The following is a 21,809-nucleotide window of genomic DNA, read 5'->3' on the forward strand; positions in this document are numbered from 1 at the left end:
ACTGTTGTAGGTGGAGTGGGGGATTGGGAGTGGACAGGTGAGGCGCCATAGTGGGAGGCAGCCACAGACAGATATACTGGTTTGTTGATATATAAATAAATAAAAAATAAACATCAGTGTCTGGTATAATGTATGTGAATGGTTGCAGATTTCATGATTGATTTTATATCTATGGTGGAATACAACCATATCAGTGTACCACAACTGTGCTGCAGCTGATGGATTCAGCACTGATTCAGATCAGGATCAGGGACCATTTCTAAAGCTCAGAGTGTTCCCAGGAGCACAGTGGCCTCAGTAACTGTGAAATGGAAGACGTTTGGAACCACCAGGACTCTTTTTGGTGGCTTACTGGGCACAGATATTCCCTAAATTAGATCGCATTAAATTGTTCCCAAATTAAATCCAACCAAAAGTGGTTTAAACATGAAAACAATATTAGGTTCTTTAACTTTTTTTTCCAACTGCCACAACATCTACACTAAAGCAGAAACAGTTAACCTGGCTATGCTCAAAGCTGCCACCACCTCTAATTAACAAGTGATAACTCGCTCCTTTAATCTATTTTAAAAGCCGGAGGGTACAAAATAATGATTAGCGGTTTTATGGGAATCATGTGCCAGATCCTTCAGTGGTCAGGATCCTAACTTCCTTCCTCTTTTGCTGGTTGATGACAGGAAATGAAAATACATCCTCCCAACAAGAAACTGACAACATGAACATAATGTTAGGCTGAAACAACAAAGCAATTCGGTCTGACTATCAATTTATCCCAAACATATTTTCAGTAAAACCAGCTGACAAATAATAAACCTGTAGCAGGCAACTGCCCCGGGTACCCCAGAACTTCAGGGGCCCCAGAGCAGATACCCATTTTGCCTGGTCTGTCACCCTGCTACATTACTGTCCATAATTAGCTTTAATTTTTTTCCAGCCTGAAGCATCTCTTTCCCTCTCTGTTGCTGTCAAGGCAACAATCAAACATTAAGTGAGTCCCTGTGCGTGCTTGTGCTTTTATTTTTCTAGTGTGAATGTACATCACAGTTAATGTGCACTGAAGCGTGCACTTATAAAACAGTCTGCAGTATGTACTGCATGTAGAGTATTAGCTCTTAAGGCAGACTGAATAGAGTCTGAAACAGTGTGTGTGTGTGTGTGTCTTTTTTTAAGGTTGTTTTTCCTCTGTTAATTGACCTTGGACCTGACTTCACAATTCAGAATCAACCACACAAACTCCTGGTTGAGAATACCTGTGGGTGCATGTTTGACTTTGAATGTAAAGCACAGACAGTACAGGATGCAGGTGTGTGCATACCCACACACACAAAGCTTGACACACTCCAGCTAAAGATGTGTGCTGTGCTGCCTGCCAGTGCTGTGCTTGGCATATTAACCACAGCATTACTGTTTAAAACAGCAGGTAGGGGAGCAGCGGGTCCCTACTTCATCATGCCATTCAAGGGCCCTATTAGACTACAATTACTAAATGGCAAGGCTTGTAAATCATACATCATTCATGCGGAGAACTCAGAAAAGGCACAAGAACAGTTCTCTTCACCTCCACCGCCCACTGCAACGCAGAGAGCCGCTGAGAGGTACGAGGCAGAAAGAAATGGAAAAGATGGAACAGAAAGCCAAGGGTAAGAAAGGAAAGGGACTGGGAGGAGAAAGAAAACTGTTAAATAAAAGAATAGAAGGAAAAATATAAGGAAAATTCAATGAAAAGAACAGGAGAGAATAGACAAAAGGGGAAAAGAAAGTTTAAAAAAAGGAAGAAATGGAGAAGAGAGCATGGAAAGGTAAGAAATGGAGGGGATGAAATGTTACAAGGATTTTCAAAAACCAGGACCTGTTACTTAAAACCAGCACTATGTCATTACTACCCAAGGAGTGTGAGTATCTAAAGGGCAGACTGTCATGAACTGTACTGAGGTCTGATCAGGTCTGATCTTCCCACAGGATGAACCCTGTCCAGTGTTAATACACTGCATGAGCTCAAAAAACAAGGTAATATGCTCACCTTCTTAATTTTTACATGTTAGCATGCAAACCTATGACAGTCCATCCAATCAGTTTAATTTTACCAAAAACCATGTACCAAAAATGCAGACCTATTGGAAGTGCTGGAGCATGTATATAGTCATTAGGGTACATCCTCTGGGAACCACGAACGCTTGAGCAACCTGCCATCTAATGACATTTCAGTCAAAACAGAGCGACTGAGTGACACTGGCATCCCTGATGACAATTCCAGTGCGGCTAAATATGCAATCAGAATATGAATGTGCTGTACGGTTATATGGTCAGTGATAGGAAATAACCATCTGCACATAAGGAGTCATCACCTGAAACTCTTACACAGGAATACTCACACCACTGGTATATGTTGTGGCGGATGGTGTGACTAATCAGAGTATGTCTGTGTCTATCATGATATCATGATCTCACAAACAATAAGAATTTCAACTTTTCCATTCAAATCACCTGGGGAAACCACGTCTCAAGTCTCACAAACAAATTCAGGTCAGTTGAAAAGGGAGAGGAATACTGTACCACGAGTGACGACAACTACCATACTGTCAGCTACAGCACCAGCACCCCACAGTGATTAGATAGGATTAAAGGGAGAGGAGTAAGTATGTCCTCATTGTACATTTAGATTGATTTGAATTAAATGTATCGCACTAGCAGGTTCTGTACAAGCAGTTTTCCCTTGATCTCCTCAGTCCTGGTGAATCGTCCTGCAATGAAAACAGGCAAAATGCAGGACTTTATTTTTTTTCCCATTCAATTATAGATTCATAGTGGGGCTGGTGCTGCTGAGTTCTGCTTTACAAAGCTTTAACACCATGGATAGATGTTCTCTTATGTTCTGTGGTGACAGACCTTACAAGCAGGACCACAATAGAAACAGGTCTGGACTTAAAGTCTTGCTTCTGGTAGACTAAACTAAAATTATGGATTTATGTGAATTTAGCAATTTGAGGCTTAAATTAATTTTAGGTCCTGAAAGAGAGACTGAAGTTTAACTCATTATAAGTCATGGGTAGAAAGGGTTAAAGCCATTTTATTCATTAGGTACTAGACATGTTTGCTGCCTCCAGCCTTTCAAATGTGAGGACTTGCTGATTCCATGTTGCTATAACACTGTTAACTGATGTTTTTCTGTGGACTGTTGCTAGGATAAAAATACTTATGTCGGCTCTACCTTTAGATCGAAAGCCTTTGTTACTGACATTTTATGAGCAATTATCCATGGAAGACAGTCTGAAGATGAATCAAGAGAGAATTATAAACCTCTTTGTATGTTAACAGCCACTTAAACTTAAGCAAGTTCATCTGAGGGTATACCCAAGTATAATGTAGATGAATGGAAATTCCTTTATAAAGCTTAACCTGTTGTAAAATGACATTTGAACCTGGTTATTTCAGGTGACATAAAACTAAATCTAAAGCTATCTTCACGTCTGGAAATCAAAAAATATCTTTTAATGTCGTTATACTTGTTTGAGAAGTACACCCTCCTACATCTGCAGAGTGTACATAGGTGTGCGTGAAGCCATGCATGTGTGTCCACATATTAGTTTTCCCATTCTCTCCCTGCAGAGATAACATTGTGCAATGCAGCAGGCAGGCAATAAGGCTGAACCTGGGGGGGGGGGCTAGACGGCAATCAAAGCGTGTCCCTGTCTCACTGCTGATGCTGTGGTTGTGTGAAACAGCGTCAGAGACCACGCTGAGAGAGCTTTACAGTCTGATAATGGTCCTTTTCCCTTTGTCAGTGCACATACAGGAGGCAGATGTTTTTGTAAAATGAAAACAATCAAATTATGTGCGAGAAATATATTCAAGACATGTTCAGGACATTTTTTTAGTGACTTGCAAACAAATTTAATAAAAGTCTCATTTAAATATAAATAGATTTAATAAAATTTTGCTAAATTAGGAATAGTTTTCACATGCATTGTGGATTCTACTCATTCAGCTAATACACTTCATCACAAAGGACTGAGGCATTTCAGAAAATACATTAGGATGCATCACACTAGAATCCACTGAATCACAAAGCTAACAATCTAACTGCACATGTAATGTTAAGATAGATTCAGATATTTTAGCCAAATAGCAGAGAGGTAAATATAATCTGAGCTGTTTCAAAGTTCAGTAAACTCCATGTTACGAGTGCTGTGATTTCCTCATTCTTTTTCTTGTAATTTTCTTTGTGCCCATTATTAGAAAAAATAGAGACGATGCTCTGAGACGGTACATATAGTAAGCACACACTCAGTTTTTTTTTCCTGCTTTGTTATATCTCTTGTTATATCCATAAGTGTAAATTCCAGTCTCTGTATTTGTTTATATGTTGCCAGTAATTTTACAAGCAGGTCAGCGGTGTACAGAGTAACACACTGCTTTAGGTTATGCTGGCAGTTACTTGGAGTAACTGGGAAGTGTTGTTATCATTATCATTATTATATTATTAGTATTTAAAAAAAGTTAGTCTAAGTACAACTTCTATTTTCCATTAGTAACAAATCATTTCTCATCTAATTTACATTTTAAAATTCACTGAGTCAAACACTACTGTTTGACCAAGGTCAAAAAAATCCAATCAAATCAAATCAAATAAAAACATTATGGGGGCTATTCATACAGAAATCTGAAATCTGACTGTAAGATATTTGCACATTAAAGAATGTTGCCCTGACAACCAGTAAGTTGTCACGGCAGTCATATCACTCATATCAAGGACTGTATAAATGGCTAAAATAAAGAAATGTGGTTTTCCAGGTCTAATGGTAAGGAGCATCATTGTAACTGAAATCATTTTAGACTTTTTTGCAGCATTTACTTACAAAAATTCAAACACTTTAAAATTCTAATATAAATTTATTAGTTATAACTAATTGAAAAACAAAAAAAAGTGTTTTAAATTTTCTTTTGTTTAGTACTTAAACTTTATGAAAGTCTAAGTTTGGGCTCTTAAGGATTCACAACATGTTATCCAGCAATTAAATTAACAAATTTGGACATAATATCTGCACTAAATCTTTTCTCCCTGCAGCCTCACTGCAGAAATATCAGGGTCAGTTGCGGCCTTAAAGGAGTCATCTCAGCTGAGCCATACTGCCAGTATTGCATCTGGCATAAGGCAGAGGTGCGTGTGTGTGTGTGTGTGTGTGTGTGTGTCTGGAGAAATAGTACAGTTGAGGGGAGAGGCCAAGTCGATAAGAGAAAACAGGTTTGATTTTCACTGGAACTTCATAAAAGTGCTACATGGAAACTTTTCCTTGCCTGTGTCTCACAGCTTAATCAATTGTGATGGCGTGTTATGAATCCCGCAATTGAAAAGCACAGACCCAGAGAGCCTGGTCATGCATTCATATAAGAGGTTTTGTGTTTTCAGCAGAATCTTTGAATTCCTCACCTGTGGACAGGTAAGCAATATTCCTCCACTGAGCAGAGAGGATAAATACATCACCTCCATACTGGGTTACCTCCAGCACCTTTATGCAACTTCGTGGGAAGGTTTGCGACGAAAAAGAGAAAGAGCGTGGAGGGGAAGGAGGAGATTACAATATCAAGCTGATCTGTCAGGGTGCTGATCTGCCAAATGTCAAACAATACATATTCATCTGTTTGGCCAGCCATAGCAAAGAAGCAGCGCTCTAGGAAAGGTCCAAAAAGAGAGATGGCTGACATTTCAGTATTCAAGAGACTGACAGCTGCACATACACAACATGCAAATACACACACACACACGCACTCTCAGGCACAACCATACACACTCATTTTTTTATGCACTTGGCATTTTGCAAAGAGTTTAGTTGGTAGAAGCTGAAGCTGGACGTTAAAAGAGTGTCGCTTCCTGCCAAAAGTCAAGTTTGAGTGGTACTTCCTGGACTTCGCAGCAAAGACCGTTCACTAGTTGTTGGGTTACGTCACCTGTATAATGTTTTTCTTGAACTTGTTGACAGGACATAAGTATAGTATGTATCTGCAAATTGTTTTTTAGTACCCCTGTGTAAACACTGAAGATGCCCACTCATTTGATAGGACATGTCAGGAGTGTCACTTACAAGACTAATAGATTAGTGAGTCTAGGTATGCTGATGATGAGACTGCAGGACTATTCCAAAGAGTGTCCAACATAACTTATCCTCAACTAACCAGGTGCAGCTGGACAGGACAGCTGATTTCAGTCTTGGGGTTTCATATGCAATCTGGTTCTAACAATGTTTTAAGCACATGTACAACCCAAATGCTGACAGTCAAGGATAAATAATAATAATGCCAACCATTTTTAAATGTTATATTATTTGCATATTTTCATGTTCCATCCTCAAAATGTGGTCCAGCTAATTATTAAGTTATGTGTATTTGATAACTGGATTGGCACTGAGTGTCGCTACTGAATACAAATTACTAACACAGAACAGTTTTTACATAAACATGAGAGACATTGCAGGCCTGGTTGGGCCTGTGCTGCTCAACCCTGCGCAAGCGTGACCTATATGAATGATGGATGATAAAGTATATGAATAAAATAAAGTGTTAGCTTAGAAAGACACACTCTGGCAGCAGGCGTCAGACGTACAGGGGCAAACAGACAGTGGTTAGCAAACTTATGTAAAACTGTTCAAAAACTCCCCATGCATCCAAGGAGAAACAGCTATTAGTTTAATTTGGTTCAGGAGACCATGCCACAAAGGAAATAAGGAGCATTCTCAAAGCCAGCCAGGTCTCAGAAGTGCTGCCAGTTTGAGGCAGTATCCTTTCCTGGACCGCTTGGCAGCAAATAAGTCAACCTGTCAGCCCAAACCAAAGTCATTCCCTACTAAAAAAATCAGTGATTGATAAGGTACGATACCTGTGGGTTTATATTTTGTCAGTAGCCATTTTCTGAATGACATTTGTTTAATAAGCTACGTGAGTCACGGTAACCGTAACATAGCTACATGACTGGCGTTTGCAGGTTTGGGCCTTGCTGTCTTTCTTCACGAAGCTGACAGCATTGCCTGATACACTGTGCTGCTTTATGCATGTGTCTATTTTCTGATTAACAATGTGAAAATTAGCAGAAAGATTAAAGTAAATCTGGCTGTTGTGCCTGTGCTCAAATCAGGCTCAGTGTCACTGCTAAGAAGCATTTGCATTTAATAACACCTGTCATCTTAATGGGGTTATTTTATACTGTATATGATAATGGGACAGAACTGAGGACTTGACTCTTCCAGGCTATTCTGAGATGCAGTTCCCCTAATGACCACTGGATGCAGCAAAGAAATTAACTACTTGCTGTAAGATATGGTTCTCTCCTGGGTGTATTAAGGATTGGTAGATTGAGCTTGCCTCCACAGGGTAGCGTCGGCCGTTGATGCTGTGTTCCGAGCCCTCCGATCCGTTGCTTGGACCCCAGTGAAACTCCACTTTTTCTGCCTTAAATCTCCCTGGTAGGCCTGCTCCTCGAACAAAGTAATCATCCTTCAACATAATGGCCACTGGAAGAGAGGCAGAAGGACAGAGGGAAGCAGAGACAGAGCATGAAAGACTGAGTAGTCATACATCACTGAAAATCTTTTTCAACATACATAGTAAGCATTCCTCTCGAAGAAACAGACGGGGGAAAATTGGTGTCTGTTGATATGGAGACAAATTTCAAAGATGGTTGCAAACACAATAAAAACTTGAGGACACATGTACAGTGTGAAACCTCTGGAAGGTTTGAGGAGAAACAGACAAAAGGATGTATTCTGAGGACATGCTAAAGGTAGACATATGTTTTTGTTTTTTTTTTATTTGCTCCCACCAGACCCTTTCTGTCATTTCCACCATCAGCCACTAAGGCGAGTTCTCAAATGAGGGGCTAATTTGCTGAGCAAAATTGTTCTCTTCAGCCACTGCAAATTTCCCTTTGCAGGAGCCTTTCTTATTCTATCACATCTTGCTAAAATATAGTGCAACTTAAGAGGGGGCTTTATTTTCACATCCACAAATGGCTCTGAAAGGATTCCCATGTTCCATTAAGCAGTGGAGCCGCATCAAACCCGTACTTCATCAGACTGCTCTGTCCCATTTACAGAGGAAGGTCTCGAGTGAAGAGAGTTGACCTGGTTCATCATTTCATCAAGGCACTGGCCAAACAGCCTGAGTCATGGATTGTCATGATCCATGACTCGGCACTTCACATGCATTTCAACCAGAAATCTTTAAAGAATAGTTTGCTACAACTCTTATTCTTATAGCACTGATTATTATTTCTGTCAGTTATAACTACTATGACGATGACGTGAACTGTGGTGAATGGTTATTATGGACATTTTTCTCTTTCAAATGAGTTTGGTTTACCTGGAGATTTGTTTCCTACCTGTCTGACCTGTTGACTGCTCATGTTTGTCCTTCACCGACCTCAGTAGTTAACTAGAGTCAACCAAAACCAGCCAGAAATTTAGCCATGCTTTTACAATAAATGAGATCCTTAGTCCAAAATGTTAATTTGATGGCAAACATGTTGATAATGAATGTATCAGTAAAATGTCAACAGATAATATTTCTGTTCCTCCAAGTTCCTCCTCGTCCTGCAGGTATAAGCTATGAACAGATGTGAACTGCAAACCTCTGACTTACTTATATCAAGTTAGACACTGGGCCCTGGTTTTCCTACCTCCCCTTCCAGACAGCCCTTCTGTCTTTAATCGCATCAGACAGAACAAACCTGAGAGGACTATATCTAAATCTAATCCAAAATGTCTCCGCACTTGAAGCTGCTATAGTTTGATATGTACAGTAAGTCCGTATCACATAGTCTATATACATTTTGAAGTATTTCTGCTCTGTGCTCCTCAGCAGTTCATTAGAAACTTTTCGGAAGATGCTGTGAACTTTTTCTTTCCATCCACGTTTCGGATTCATTCAAGGTCAAGAAGTTAAAGTTGAGCTGTGAGGAGAACTACAGCGATGCCTCTGAACAGAGTTTGTTGTGGGGGAGGCAGGGGTTTATCCAAGCCCTCCCAGGCTGATTTCATAGCTCCATCACAGCAGCTCCACCAGGTGATCCCTCCACAGATAAAACGCTCATCTGTTGTTTAGAAACAGAGCGGAATCCATGCATAATTCATGGCCAAAAACGCAGGGACATTTGTCTTGTTAGCCATGCATTATGTAGCAGGGGGAGAGCAGAAGCTGCGCGCCATTTTGTACCGCAGCTGTTGTTTGTGTTAGCATTTTTACATGGCTCTCTACATGCTGCGGCGCCCCAAATCCTTTTAAATTATGCTCTGCTGTGTTTCTTACTTTGCAGGTGGCCATCATCATCATCATCATCTCTCTTTTTCTCTGAGAGCAGCCTCTGTGGCTTTGGGGAAAATGGTTTTAAGTCACTGAACGCCTGGGGGACGCTCTGCATCAAACGTGTCGGGGAATTTTTCATCTCGACTGCCCGGATGAGGTCCTCTCTTTCTCCGTCTGCATCTCTCACTCTCATCTTGCTGTTTGTGCCAGCGGGTGTCAGCGCTGGTGATCCTCTACCCGAAGGTCGGCTGGCCGGTCCACTCCCACAGGGAATGTGACAGCACACTGTGTGTCTGCCACACCTGACTGAGCTACCTGCGCTCACACAAACGGACACCTCACGTCTCAGTGACACACTGCCCTCTACCATTACGACTACTACCACTCAGGATGCAGTGACGAGGACGTGGACGGACATTTACTCACTCTCTGTGATCTTCATCAGTCACTGAAAATCTGTTCAGCTCTCCTGTCCTCTGATGGCCATTCTGAGCTGTATTAGCCATAACCTAACTACATTAGGTTATGTTACACATGTTAGACACGTGTTAGATCCTTTACAAAAAGAGGTTTATTCAAGTGTAATATTAGTGCACTTCTTTTAAACTCAGAGTAAGAGGGTCTGCCTTCAGCCTACTGTTGATGAACTCATCAGAGGTACTCAGCTTATACTGACAAGTACACAGAAAAAGTCTAAGTATATTTGGCCTGTACTTGTACTTAATCTTTCAAGATAGACTTCAAAAAGTATCATGAAGTAATCATCTCACCTCATATAGATAATTTAAGTATACTTGACTTGTAGGTAGATACAGTTTGTTCGTCTTTGTTCTGAGATGTTCTGGGATGTAATCCTGAGTTTGTCTTGTGAAGTTTTATATGTGTATAAAAACTATCAAACTAGTACTTTACTGAGAGTGTACTTAAAAGTTTACATTCATAAACTAAAAAAAGGGGCGAGATGAGCATAACTAGTAAACACACAGTAAACTAGCAGTTTACAGGGGGGTGGACTGCCACTGGCCCTGCACACCTTGGAAAACCACCTGTCCCAACAACTTTTTTTTCTCTGAGTGATGGGATGGTCTTGGGCATCATCATCATCATCTCTTTCTTTCTTTCATATCACAGTGTTGTTTCTGTACGTGTTTTACTACCACTGTGTATATTATTGTAAAGATAATGATGTGCTTGTCATATAATGTTTTCAGTATTACTGCAGATAGCAAAGTCCTGGTATATCATATGCACTAAGAGCAGATAAATACTAGATCACACAGATCTGCAGATATACAGAGCTATGTTGTATAAAGGTGTGCCACCCCCCCCCCCCCCCCCCCTGCTGTGAGAATTGCAGAGCATTTGTGCCTTAGCATGGACTGGGTAGATTACAGTGTCAATAGGGGGTGCTGAGCTTACATGCAGCTTTAAACAGTGTGATGTCATGTAGCGCTGCTTTTCGTGCATCAGTGGCACCATCTAGTAGTCTAACACTTTTCAATAAAGTCAGTAGCACAGAAAAGCTCTGTGATCATGGTTTGTAACGGTTTTATGTTTCTGCATCACCATTGTATGAAAAATATTCTGAGAGAGGAAAGGGACAGACTCCCTCAGTGTGCCACAGTCATTCATGTTTGATAGGAGCTAGGAATCAACCACTGAGTGATACCTAGAGAGAAAGGCAAAGGCCACACTCATAAGAGCGTCCTTTTCTCTCTGTTTTGACCTTGCATCCAGACTAAAACAGGATTTTCCTCCTGCGATAAAACAAAGCTCTTCCAAAAATGGCTTCCGGAGTGTGTTAATCTGGAAACCCTGGATTGTGGCAAACAGGTGGTGGCAGTAGCGGGGGCATTCTGTTGTTTCCTTTATTCATTTCTTTCCTGTTCACCCCCAAACTTGACATTTAATTGTTTCCTGGGTGAGCCTGGGTTTGTTTTGGGAGAAAACTAAGGCCTCCTTAGTCTTAGAAACTAAGACAATCCTGTCTCGGAGGTCTACAGACAATTCCTTTGACTTCATGCTTGGTTTGTGCTCTGACATACACTGTCAACTGGGGGACCTTCTGCAGACAGGCGTGTGCCATTCCAAATCATGTCCAATCAACTGAATTTACCACAGGTGGACTCCAATTAAGCTGTAGAAACATTTCAAGGATGATCAGTGGAAACAGGATGCACCTGAGCTCAGTTTTGAGCTTCATGGCAAAGGTTGTGAATACTTATGTACATGTGATTTTTGATTTTTAATAAATTTTAAAAAACAACAACTTTTTGTTCACATTGTCATTATGGGGGTGTTGTGTTTGAGGAAAAAAATGAATTGAATCCATTTTGGAATAAGGCTGTAACATAACGAAATTTGGAAAAAGTGGAGCGGTGTGAATACTTTTCAGATGCACTGTAGGCACTGTGTGAGACTGAATGTGAACTATAGGCTTTAATGGGATAACTGAATATATAAGAGTTTTACTGTCGATGTGCAAACTGATGGTGGAGCTGCTGTAGGTGAGTGAAAAATGATGTGCTCTGACAGCAGAGAGATAACATTCAACCATTAATAACTACACATAAAAACTTGCTCTGTATATTTTAATGCCATAGGGTTTGTTTTCTGTACAGGAGCTGTTAACTTCTAGTGGAACTCTGATGGACACCGGTGCTTTAAACAGAATTTAAATGCACCGGCTTCCTCTGCTTCACCACTTATGGCTGCTGCTAGAGCTCAGCTACAGTTACACAGTGTTGCTTTGAATTAGCATCTGTTATAGACATGAATTTTTGATTCCCATTATTGATGTATTTAATCACTGCTTTCCATTTTACTGAAGCCTTCACATGCACTCAAACCTGCTCTGTGACATCATATGACTTATAAACAGCTGCAGGAGCCATATTTTTTTTTTTTTTTTTTTTTTTTTCATTTCCCATGCCGTTTCTTCTGTTTAGCTGTTCTGAAAGTTAGTTGACATTTGCCTAAGTGGATAAGTGTATAATTAACGCTCCCGCTGCAACGACAAATGCCACTGCTACATGCGAGTCTTAATAAACAGCGAGCATTATGGGGGATTTTGCCAGAACGTTTGGTGTAATGAAATAGCCTGTAGAAGATGATGGGGTGGAGATAGGAGCCCCCACCCCCCAAGATGGTATGAGTCCCTCCTGGCTGGAAAATCGACACATCCAGAGCAACAGCATATGCTTCATCAGAACGTTACACTGGAGGTGAGCAGCAACTGTGGCTTAACTGCTGCCATGTTAATTAACTAAGCATCCATGAGGCCGCTGTGTAAGAAAGAAGGTATCAGTGATGAACACTGCAGGTGTTTAATTGTCCTGAGCTGAGGGATGATCCGGTTCAACCTTATCTCCTAGAAATGACATTTTCCCTGTAACACTGTGGTGGCAGCGTAATCGCCGGCCGGACTATGGCCTGAGATGTTTCAGCGTTTTATTTGAATGAATGAAGTGTGACTTTTAACAGCAGCTGAGTCACTGAGAGATGAGAGCATGCCAGAGCCTGGGGTCTGCATCCACAGTCCCGTCTGTGGTTTTGGTTAAATGTAAACATGTTGACGTAAGTGGGAACTTTTTCTGCATTAAACAAAATCACAATCTGTGGATATTGTGGAGACAACTATGTTGTCTTTGAATATTTTAATATTTGTGACATGACAAATTATGTACAATGCATACTACAACTGAAAATATCTATATCATAAGCCGTACAGACCCAGGTTATTCCGCAGGCAGCAGACATCTCTGTCCTGTCATGAGAGCAGATTTGAACTGTATGTTGACAGTGAGACAGACAGAGAGAGAACGTGAAAGAGAGGCCATGGCAACAGTTAGTGAGGAGGTGCTCTGTGCATGACTGTCACTGTTTGTGCAGCTCAGCAGCAGGTGCAGCTGAGTGACAGCTTATTTCATCTGAGGATGTCACGCTGCTTCTTTCTGTACATTAACCTGTTGACGACAGACACAGTTTTCGAAAACAAAGTCCTCCAACCAAAATGAAATATATCAGTTGTTTGTCCCTGCCCTCTGGGGCGTAGAATAGTGCAGCTATGGCAGCAGGTGCACTGGACCTCTGTTGTCATGGTTACAATATAAGCACGCAGTTCAACTTAAACTCCGTTAAGGTTAGAGGACCTTCAATCATGGTCATGGTCAAAATGAAACAATGACACTTGGTTTCAAACAGCAGCCTTTGGTATCGACCCATCCATCCACCCCGATCTCCTCCCTATGTGAATTTTGTCACTTTCTATACATGACCTGCCTTCTTCCTTTGCTCCCCTAGTAATTACTACCACTGCAAGAGGTCGCCTAGCAATAAAAGGTAACTATGGGTCATAATAAGCTGCTTGCACAAACAATTTATTTTATTTTTTTAGGGGAAGACAGTTTCTTTTAATGTATATTTGATCCAATAATATGTAAGAATACAATGATCCATTCTTTCAATTATGTATTTTTAATGTCCATATCAAACATTCTGTTGAAATTGTCAGAGGATATGCTGGGTGGATCAAACACAGTCAGCACAGCTGAATGCATATTCAGGGTCTTGGTGCAAAATAAAACAAGCCTTAAAACTGAAATCCCTGCTATGTAGAGTCTGCAGAACTTTACAGTGAGCAGAAGGTGTCGGACAGAACAAATAACAAATTGTGATTTTGCTATATTTGGAGCATTACCAGTAGTGGGGCTAAAAATGGGCTCAGCAAATGTCCTGGCAATTGGTTTATTACATTATGCAGGATCTTGAGTGCAGGTGGAAAATGCTAATGCAAGGCTGTTGCTGCAAGGACGAAGTCGGGTATACCAAAAAAAAAAAAAAAATCCAAATCAATCCCTCAAAAATACATTTTCCAGTTAGCGAGCGCTCCTCCATCTTCACTTCCCCTCACATTAAATCTTATCTCACCACTGTCACAGCTTACAACAGCTCTGCTTATTTTTACCCACAGTTTTGCACAGCTCATGATGCCTGCACAAGAATCTGTATCTCATGCCATGTTAGCCTCAGGCCTGGTTCTCACATTTTATATTACACTCATTACTCATTTCATTGTTACCATCTCGCTATTATAAGCTGCTCATGGTATATTCTCCCAGTGCAACTGCACTCTATAGCCAGCCTTTTCTCTGTTGCATTGCTGTTTGAATTAAGTCTGCATTTGAATGCTTGATTTACTGTATCTGTCCTGTCCAGGAAAAGAACAGCACCAGTTACTGGTTTAGTCAGTGCAGAGGCAGCTAATATGGATGGTTGGACACTGAAGTTTGCATCCAGTCTCAAGGTAAAATATCTAATGTGAGAATCTGTAATTTGACGATAAAGATTACTAACATATTGTAGCTGAGCCCAGTCTCCCCAAATGTATCTTAAAGCTAAGCTCAGCTTTCTCACAATGTAAGTCTTAAGATTATCTTTGTCCTAAAATGCCTTTGGGAAATGGAGTCCTGGTCTCTGGCCAGTACCCGGGATGAAAGGTGCTAAACTAAAGGAATAGTTTGTCATTTTGAAAAATGCACTTATTTGCTTTCTTACTGAGTCAGATGAGAAGATACCACTCTTATACCACAGTAAACACAAATCTGCAGCCAGCAGTCATTTAGCCTAAATTAGCCTGGATGTGTCTAACCGTCGCTTTTCATAACAAAACCTACAGAGCAAAATGTTCTATTTCTTCAAATGTGTCATCACATATGAATCACATATCTTTGACTGAGCAAATGACTGGATGTTAAACATTGTGCTAAACACACAGCTGTGCAGTGCCTTTGGGTAGAACTCAGGAGTGCTGTCAGCGGCAATGCCAACCACCTGTGGCCTCTGCCTTTCAACTCAATTTCTGCGCTGAGGGGGAAGGATCATCCATCTTATTGACAACCTGGAATTGGGAGAAATACCTGTGGCTGACAAGGAAGGGTCCTCGAGATGCCAAGAGAGCCGGATGCAGATGGCCCGGTGCTGATTCCTACAGGCAGTGACACCTGCCATGGCACTGCTAATATGGATTGCAGCATGTCTGAATGGAAGTGGGATGTGTAATCTTCATCATAAGTGACTTGCTGCATATTGCACCTGTCTTGTTTTATAATCGCGTGCGGGGAAGTGATGCAACAGATGTTTGACATGCAGACACCTGCCAGTATATGCTGGGATTGTTAGGGGCGTCAGAGACTTCAGCTTTTCATTCTCTTTGAACTGTGGTCTGTCACAGACTTACAACATTGGCAACATTTCCTTGGAGAACATGACTCTGCTATTTTGGGGATTTGCGACTATGCGATGTAACCTCGACTTTCACAAGTGTGAGGTTCAGAGACGAGAGAAACACGATGAGGATAAAATAAAAGATGTCAAAGGATAACTCTTTTCAGGCTCCTTTCTATCCGACGTGATCGTCGTAGTAATTGCTGAGATCCAGGAAACACAGTAACGTTGTTAAAGTGACCTGGCAAGCAAAATGAACAAGTTTATCCACATTATCTGAACTACTTTATGATCAGTAGAGGAGTTGAGCCAAATTTATACTTAAACACTACTAAATAATATTCACAATTAAGTTTTGGGGGGAAATGGAAATGTAATCCCTGCATGGAATCACTGTATGGATAATGTTCACTGCAGTTCTTCTCCTTGGAATGCAATGACTGAAAATTTCATGGCAATTAAAATAGTTCTTGTGCACTTTGGCCTGAGCATGGCCCTGACGTGAAAGGTCAGGGGTCATGAACATCATTAAGAATCTCATGAGAATCTCATGTCGGAACATTTCACCATGTTTTAATGCAATTGGACCAGTAGATGTTCAGATTTCTTGCTCGGGATCAAAGCTTCAGACACAACGTGGAAAGACTGGGGACCTCAAAGCTGTTTCAAATGCTTTGATTTGCTTGTCTTGTCTCCCCGAAATACTTGGTTCTTTCTTTTCAACATTTATCTGACTCTATCATTTTACAGTTTCAAACATTTCAATCAGTATGAGACTCGAAAAAAAAAAGCTTATTCCACATAAATCAAGAGAGAACAGACTAGGAAAAATTCAATCAGCAACAGGAGGCTGTGTTCTCTTCACCGTACCTGTTTTGCCGGTGTTCTTCATGGACGTCTTATTAGAGGATTCCGTATCAAGGCCCTCCAGTGTCAGTTCCTGATAGTCTGTGGATACTTTGGTATCCTGGTCCACAATGTTGATTGGTGACTGGTTTTTCTCTCTGCATTCTGGGTAGGCAGACGCCCAGCCCTCGTCTGGCCCATATATACCTGAGGAGGGCAACAAAAAAAAATAAATAAATAAATAAAATGCAACAGTGTCAGCACTTGAAGGACACAATATGATGTGAAACAGAGCAAAGCTGTGAAAGGATACATCAGGGAAAAATGACATTTGAGAACCATTTCATGTCCTCTACAAACAGCTGACGACAGGCTATGCCAAGTCTGAATTCCAATTAAACATTGCTCACAGAATAAACATCATGAGACACCAAACGGAGGCAGCTGCTGAAAAAGCAAAACATTTTCATTCATGCGGTAAATAGAAAAATTTCAAAATATCATTATTATGAGCTCGTGATGTGTCCCTGGCTGCTTTTCTTTTTTTTTTTTTTTTTTTTTTTTTTTTTTTTGTGCAACATCGTACATATAAAATAAATTCTACATTCGGTTTTGCACTGCTGACCTCCTTCTCAACTTCTCCTCAGACAACCCCTCTGCAGTCAGCATCAATCACAGCATTACCGAGCTGACAGGGAACCCTAGAAAAACGTGAGAGGAGTCGCGCCAAAGTGTGTAAGGATGATTCTGTGTGTGTGTGTGTGTGTGTGTGTGTGTGTGTGTGTGTGTGTGTGTGTGTGTGTGTGTGTGTGTGTGGAGGAGAGACATCCTGTGACAGTAAATGTCCACAGAATGAAAGCCTGGAGCCAGAGGAGCACTGGAGTAACTTTTTTCAGAGACTGTGCGAGGACGATAGTGAGAGAGAAGGCCAGGACTGAAGTGGGGCAGGTCTCTGTTTTAACACCTGAGTGTTTACTCAAAGAGCAGGGGCTGTAGCTGATGCCAGAAGTGACCAATCAGGAAAATTCCCAGTGGGATGCTCAGCTTTTGGGGCCGGAGACACGGTCGAAAACAAAATAATTGAATTTGATGATCATCACTTTGGTTAACCTGCTCTACAAGTACAAGTTCCACAGCCTGTGGATGGCAATGGATTAGATGGATGGTACCACCTGAGGGAATACCACCCCACTGGGCCAATAAAGCCCAGCTTTACAAGTCGTTTCGAGAGCTCAAACGAGGGCACAGCAGCAGCAGCACGCGACTCAAGGTAAAGAGGAAGACGATGATGAGACTGGTAATTATTATTGGAACGTCACATTAACAATCTGTTAGTCGTATTTTGCTTTTGCTGAGCAAAACAGGAAGAGAGGATATAGCAGCATGCACAGGTAATGAATTAAAGGGTCTGCTGTTCAATAAAATAAAAGAACAAAAAAAAAAAAAACCATACACGCAGAGCAAAATTAATGGCTGGATTCAACACAAACTCCAGATGTTCATTAGCCTATGATGTTTATACAGTAGGGAAATTAAAATAAGTTCATAAATGAGAGTGTCAGTGTGCTACATAATTTAATGAATATGTAGTCAAATCAATTTTTATTCGAATAGGACATTTCACACGTCAAGAGACTCAATTTGCTCCACATTCAAATACATTAAAATGAATAAATGAATAAAAGGTTAAAGTTGTTTAATCAATAGCTGCTCTGACTGTGAAATTACAGTGCTCAAAACCTTCTGACTTTTTCAGCACCAGTCCATACAGATGAAACGTCTCTGATACAACAGCGGCCCAGCCACCTTGCACGTGTCAGTGCAGATGAGGAACATGATGAGTTTGATTATTTTGCTCATCCTCGAAGTGAAGAAGCGTCAAGTAATGAAGCACATAGAAGATGGAACAAAAGCCACAGGCGACCCTGTGTGGGTTCCCCCTGGGTACTCTGACTTCCTCCCACAGTCCAAACACATGCAGAGTTAGGTTCACTGGCAGCTCTAAATTGTCCATAGGTGTAAATGTGAATGGTTGTTTGTCTCCTGTGATAGACTGGAGACCTTTTCAGGGTGTACCCCGCCTCTCACCCAAAGGCAGCTGGGATTGGCTCCAGCTCCCCGAGGATCTGACATACAGGATCTGAGCTCAGACCCTGTATATTGCAGAGGCCATTCATGAGTGATCGGTTTCTGTGGTGGACTGTGAAACCTCCTCAGGCAAATATTTCACAGAGCTGCTGAAAGTCATCCAACAAGCTCAGTATTGGCACGTGTGGGCAACTCCAGTGATGTAGCTAAAATACAGGGACAATACCTCTGTATTTCTGTCTGAGCAGACTCCTGCATGGATTCATGTCTGGTGTTAAGAGTCTGGTCCTGGCAGGCACAACAGGCAGTGTTGGAGAACATACCTCTCTCTGTTCCCTGCATCATAATTATGCCCCTTTCCTCAGAGAGGTGGGGAGAAACAAGTGATGACAAACGTCACGGGAGACTGTGCCCAATAGGGGAAACCAGGTGGTGGGCTATGGACCTGATGGATATGTTGGTCATTTCTGAGGACGTCTTGTTTGTTGACCCGCTGCTGACCTTAGCCTCAATTGAGGGATACAGGACTGAAGCCAACAGTGAGGATCAAAGCAAAGGGATCCATTGAAGCCCTTCTGAAGTATGAGACTGTCTTCACTGTTCAAGACCTTCATTTGCATTTTACATAGCGTATGTCCCTCCTCACCTAGCACCTACAGATGCAGGAAATGAATATTCTGGCGACTCAGCGTCCGGTTGAGGGGGCAGACGACGGCCCTGAGAAATAGTTCGACCCATGGTTGCTCAGCTCAGCAAAAGTGTTGGTCACTTCACTTAACTCACTTACAACCACAAGTCTACTGCTACACCTCCCTACATTTGGCCTAAAAACAAAGACATACCCAAATACTTGTGTATTTTCTCTGCATTAATGAGATGAGATAGACTTTGACGTGACATTTGAAGAAATCATCCATCTGTCGTTTGGTTTAACAACAAACTGTTGGACTGTACTATTCCTGCATTTATCCTTCTTATGTGACTCCATACTCATGCCTCATCTCAGACTTGTATTATAAGATGGAAAACCGAGATAATAGGCCACAGGACCCTAATTAATTGCTCTACATTCAGCCCTACATTCAGATACTCTCCTTTGTGTTACGTTGCTCAGAGCTGCTTTGCTTCAGTTGTGAGCAGAACAGACCTATAATTCTCCCGTCAGTAAAAAAATAGTTGAACTTTGCAAAGTGGAGGACGCGACGTGAGCTTTTAAAAGCAGTTTCTGTTGAGAGTGGCTGAAAATTAGGCAAGGTGTACTGCTTTGGCATTTATGGCAATACATACAAAAATAGCTCGAGCTGAAAGCGTTGATACACCTCTTGAAAAAAGCTGTCATTTCTCTCCTGACATACTGCTGCAGTGGATTTTGAACCATGTAAAAGCCAATGAATGGTAGGAGATCACTACCCTGTCATTGGCTTATTTATGGACTGTTACTTTGAACTGGGGACAACTACTATGGTGTTTAAAGGTGATTTGTTTTAGTTTTTTTTTTTTTTTTTGACTTTGAGACATTTTCCATTGAATCTATTTAGAATGCTAATGTAGTGCTTTTCATTGTTTCAGTGGGTTTTCACCATGTGTGACTCACACCCTGAACACATGCAGTAAACAGGAGCAAAAAGCTGTCTGAAAGTTTGAAGAGATTGGAGGTTGAAGAGATCCATCTTCATACAGGTCTATTTCATCCAGGCTAGCTGGTCTACATCAGCATTTGGGAAACTAAATATATAGATTTTTTAAGGTTTAAAAAGTCAAGCTTTTCTTAGTTCTATTGTATTGTCACTAAAACAGCTTGAAGCAAGTCTGTTTTACAGTGTCGTCATGCCAGTGTGAATGTTCTAACCCCAACGCTACACTCTATTAGCCTCTGAATCTGCCAATGAATTTGAAGAAAGGAGGGGTCAGCCCTCAATTAGTCAGTAACATTGGGTGTATGTAGGTACAGTCCTGGGTTCCGTGGATTTTTCTAAAGCTGAGAGACCTGTATGACTAATCGCATACAACTTTTTTCAAAATAAAAATGATTTGTGTTCTTGAACATTGACAGAATCCTCACTTATACGTTTCTGAAGGAATATTCTAAAGTGCGTGGAATAATGGTTTGATTGAAGGGGAAGTCACTGTGACAGGCTTAGACACATGTAACATTCATTCTTTTGGCAGCAGCAGAACATGCTGTACACACATCACTGACACATCATCACCGAATTGTTGAGGCAAACTGTTTGCCATTTTAGCATCCAACTGACACAGAGCAACATTAGCATTTAGGTGGAGTCATGTTTGTGTCCATGGGATGAATACACGTCCAACACTCACTCTTCTTTTAGCTGTGGTTTGGTCTCCACCGACTCCTCAGCAAATGTAATGAACAGTGCATATCTGGGATTTCTCAACCTTACAACCTCTTCTTGAATAATGAATTTGGAGAGAGGCTAAAAAGGCTCAGTTGATGAGATTCCAGTGATCTGTAGATACACCAGCATGATTTTATCCATGGCAGTGGCTCCAAAACTGATTTCCAAAGCTGGTGGCAGAGTCTGGCATTGGAGACAGCCATATTGGCAGCTGAGCAGAAAAAGCAGTCAGTTGCTATTATATGAAAAAATCTCCTTGCCGTTTTGTTAGGAAATAAAATCTAACAGCAACTTGAAAAGATGCAGCCTCCGTCAGAGTTTGTATTTACTGATAAGCAAAAGGACTGCAGGAGAATTGTTCAGCGTTGGTGGAGGTCTGTGCCTCTCTGGGTTTGCTCTTGTCAATATGGCATTTTTATAGGAATGCATGCATGAATGCCATCTCTAACATCCCACTCACTTTTATTCTCTCACTGAAACATCATAAATATCAATGCAATGTCCACCCAGTAAGTGAACAATACACATAAACATGAATATCTGATCAACTAAATGATTTGACTGATTTTATTTTATTTATTTATTTATTTTAACTTTAGGCCTTTTCTGTGTAGAGGATGTGGAGATGATGCAAAGACACGGCTGTGGAAAAATTACAAAATCAAAAACATGTACAGCATTTAGAGGTGAGCTGGACAGATATTTACAGGGAGAGGGAAAAGGAGCAGATGAGGTCTAGACAGAGACTGAGCTGCTCAGTTAACACCTATACTGTCAAATATAGAGGTCTGCACCTCTTAAAAACTTTTTCAGTGCTTTCTATAATGAGAGCACCATAACCTTTATGTTATAAAATACTTTGAAGTCAATTTTCATTAACTCAGTGTTTAAAATAAAAAAAAAGAGCTGCAGGAAAAATAACAAGCTGAAATGAGCTCAACATGCCTCAGCAATAGCACACATTTTTCTCAGTACAAACAACAACTTCTACTTAAA

At 41.0% G+C, this 21,809-nt stretch overlaps 1 protein-coding gene across 1 annotated transcript in view; it reads right to left on the reverse strand.

Annotated features, from left to right (window-relative positions):
* Positions 1–21,809, reverse strand: part of LOC121179227 (receptor-type tyrosine-protein phosphatase gamma-like) — a 322,725-nt gene that overhangs the window by 90,474 nt on the left and 210,442 nt on the right. The window contains exons 3-4 of the mRNA XM_041033942.1: positions 16,387–16,569; positions 7,354–7,502 (exon numbers count right to left, since the gene is read on the reverse strand). Of these exons, the coding sequence (XP_040889876.1) occupies positions 7,354–7,502; positions 16,387–16,569 (332 nt within the window). The remainder of the gene's footprint in view (positions 1–7,353; positions 7,503–16,386; positions 16,570–21,809) is intronic.

Source organism: Toxotes jaculatrix, chromosome 3, assembly GCF_017976425.1.
Source record: "Toxotes jaculatrix isolate fToxJac2 chromosome 3, fToxJac2.pri, whole genome shotgun sequence".
NCBI classification, from domain to species: Eukaryota; Metazoa; Chordata; class Actinopteri; family Toxotidae; genus Toxotes; species Toxotes jaculatrix.